Here is a 2,500-nt window from a genome sequence, read left to right on the forward strand (position 1 = left end):
CACCACATCTACACCACCTCTACACCACCACCTCTACACCACCACCTCCACACCACCACCTCTACACCACATCTACACCACCACATCTACACCACCACATCTACACCACCACCTATACACCATCACATCTACACCACCACCTATACACCATCACATCTACACCACCACCTCTACACCACCACATCTATACCACCACATCTACACCACCTCCTCTTCTCCACGGATCTCTATGTAAACTAAAGATGTGTCCTCGGGTGAACGTAGGACTTGTGATGAGCTGTGATCAGCTGATCTGGACTCTGCTGGGCCTCAGAATGTAAACAAGAGACCACAAACAGCCAATCACAGTGTTATTGATCCTAACTGGTCTCCTTCCTGCCACCGTTGAGTCCTCCAGGCCGTGTTCTGTGTTGTGGTTTGAGCATGATGACAGACCTCCTGCTGAGCAGAACGAGGACCACATGGACCATCTGTTCTCTCACAAACTACAAATTGCTGACTCGTGATTCTGAGGTTGGATGTGATTAGAGACTGTTGGCCGATAGAAGCCTGTTGCTCGTCTCCTCGGTTTGTTTTCTCAGTGGGGGTTTAAAAAAAACACAATGTCATCAGGAGACTTTCAGGATTCACAAAAGAGACTTAACTTAACTGTCACGATCAGGCTTTGCCTTCTGTGTTCTGTCTTTGTGTGTTTCTTTCTGTAGCTCCGCCCTCTACCTGTCAGCCACTCCCTCAGCACCAGTCTAACTCCCTTCACCTGCCCCTGATCACTAATCAAACACTCCCTCATCAGCACAACTCTCCTCACCTGTTCTAGCCACTATTTAAACCCCTGCCTCCCAGTCACCCACTGCCAGATCATTGTTTTTGTGTTCATACCTACACACCCGTTTTTGCTCGTCTGGTTTCCCAGACTGTCTGCCCTGCCTCGTCCTGCTGGATTTGCCCTCTTGTCTCGTCCCTGGATTCCCTGTGTGTTTTTGTAGTGTTCACGTTCTAAGTTAAGTGTTTATTAAATTCCATTTCACTCAACTTCTGGTCTGCGGTTGAGTCCACCACCATGCCCCGTGACATTAACTTAACCGGTCATTGTGTTGAGACATACACTTTATACACATACACACTTTATCCTGCTGCTCTCTTTAATCCGGAAGATTCAAGCTCACGCTGAGACTGCTGACTCAGCGTTTACACTAAATACGTTACGACATGTTTCTGCTTCTCAGGAAAATCATTTTCAGTGCTTCATACTCTCAATACCTCAGAATGCAGATGTCTAACATGCAGTTAAAATTGGAGGAGTGTCTGTTAACCAGTCAGCAAGGTCGCCTCCTCTTCTCGTCTTCTCCTCGCCTCCTCATCTCCTCGTCTCCTCTTGCCTATGACTCAGAAATCAATCTCAGACTCTGAGTATGTCTCGAGTCCTTAAAAGCGCATCTTGAGGATAGAGGAGGCTCGTTAGTGGAGCTATGAGTGGTGCTTCTTGCAGAAGTGACACGTTTTAAGGAGGCGTGACAGCTGACCCCAGGTGCATTATGGGACATAAGGTTCAGTCAGGATATCTCCGATTGAATCCGTTTCTCAAAAACAACAAACTGCAGCATGTTGGAGACACTGAATTAGATCATATTGTGTAGTTAATATGCACGTCATTCCATTATTTTCTCAAGATAACAAACAATGCTCCTTTAAAAAAATCCTGATATCAAAGTATAACAAACTATTCAACATTTTAAACTTCACTTCATCATTTCTTCAAACCCTTTGAATGAGTTGTTACCGTCTAACAAAGCATGCTGGGATCCTGTTTCTGGGGAGTTTCTTGAAGTTGAATTAAACTTAATAAAACATATATATATATTCAAACAGCCCTGTAACCGTGTTAACCCTGAGCTGGGTTCTCCTCTGCAGGTCACTCCAGTAACCACGCCCACTGGGAGCGGCAGCACAAGCAGCTGCTGCAGGGTCTTCCCCCGGCGCTACTGGAGGACTACGGCGAGGACTACCTGACGGAGACCAAGGAGCTGTTCCACCGCTACGCCAGTCAGGCCAACCCGGACCTGAGCCCCGTAACGGAGACCATCGTCCAGGCGCTGCTGTCTCCGAGGCCCCAGGCGCGCTACTTTGCGGGACCCGGCGTCGGCCTCATGTACTTGATCCACAGCTACTGCCCCTTCAGCCTCAGCAACCGCTTCCTGCAGAAACTCTTCCTGAAGAAGACGCTAGCACCGCGCGCCCTGAGGAAGCAGTCGGGCTTTGACCTGAACCTCCACAACAACAACAACAATAACAATGAGGAGGAGGAGAAGCTCAAGTAGCTGAGAGACAAAGAGGGCCACGTCTGTAACATGGAGCTGTTTCTTTTTCAATGTGATGTTTTTTAAAACTGCTGAAGGGATCAAAATGGTTCCTCTTTGTTTTCTGTAATTGTCTGGCCGCTGTGGCGCCCCCTTGTGGACACACCCAGACGTCAAAGGGGCCCGGGGCCCCGGGGGCCCTT

At 48.4% G+C, this 2,500-nt stretch overlaps 1 protein-coding gene across 2 annotated transcripts in view; it reads left to right on the plus strand.

The window, feature by feature from the left end:
* The window catches only part of hsd11b2 (hydroxysteroid (11-beta) dehydrogenase 2), a 20,244-nt gene that overhangs the window by 15,875 nt on the left and 1,869 nt on the right, over positions 1-2,500 (plus strand). For both annotated transcript variants that reach the window (XM_031878653.1, XM_031878652.1), the window contains one exon: positions 1,912-2,500. This exon is cut by the window's right edge and continues 1,869 nt beyond it. In XM_031878653.1, coding sequence (XP_031734513.1) covers positions 1,912-2,318 — 407 coding nt within the window. In that variant the 3' untranslated portion in view covers positions 2,319-2,500. The remainder of the gene's footprint in view (positions 1-1,911) is intronic.

The sequence above is a fragment of the Anarrhichthys ocellatus genome, unplaced genomic scaffold, assembly GCF_004355925.1.
Source record: "Anarrhichthys ocellatus isolate YVR2014 unplaced genomic scaffold, GSC_Weel_1.0 scaffold190, whole genome shotgun sequence".
Taxonomy (NCBI): domain Eukaryota; kingdom Metazoa; phylum Chordata; class Actinopteri; order Perciformes; family Anarhichadidae; genus Anarrhichthys; species Anarrhichthys ocellatus.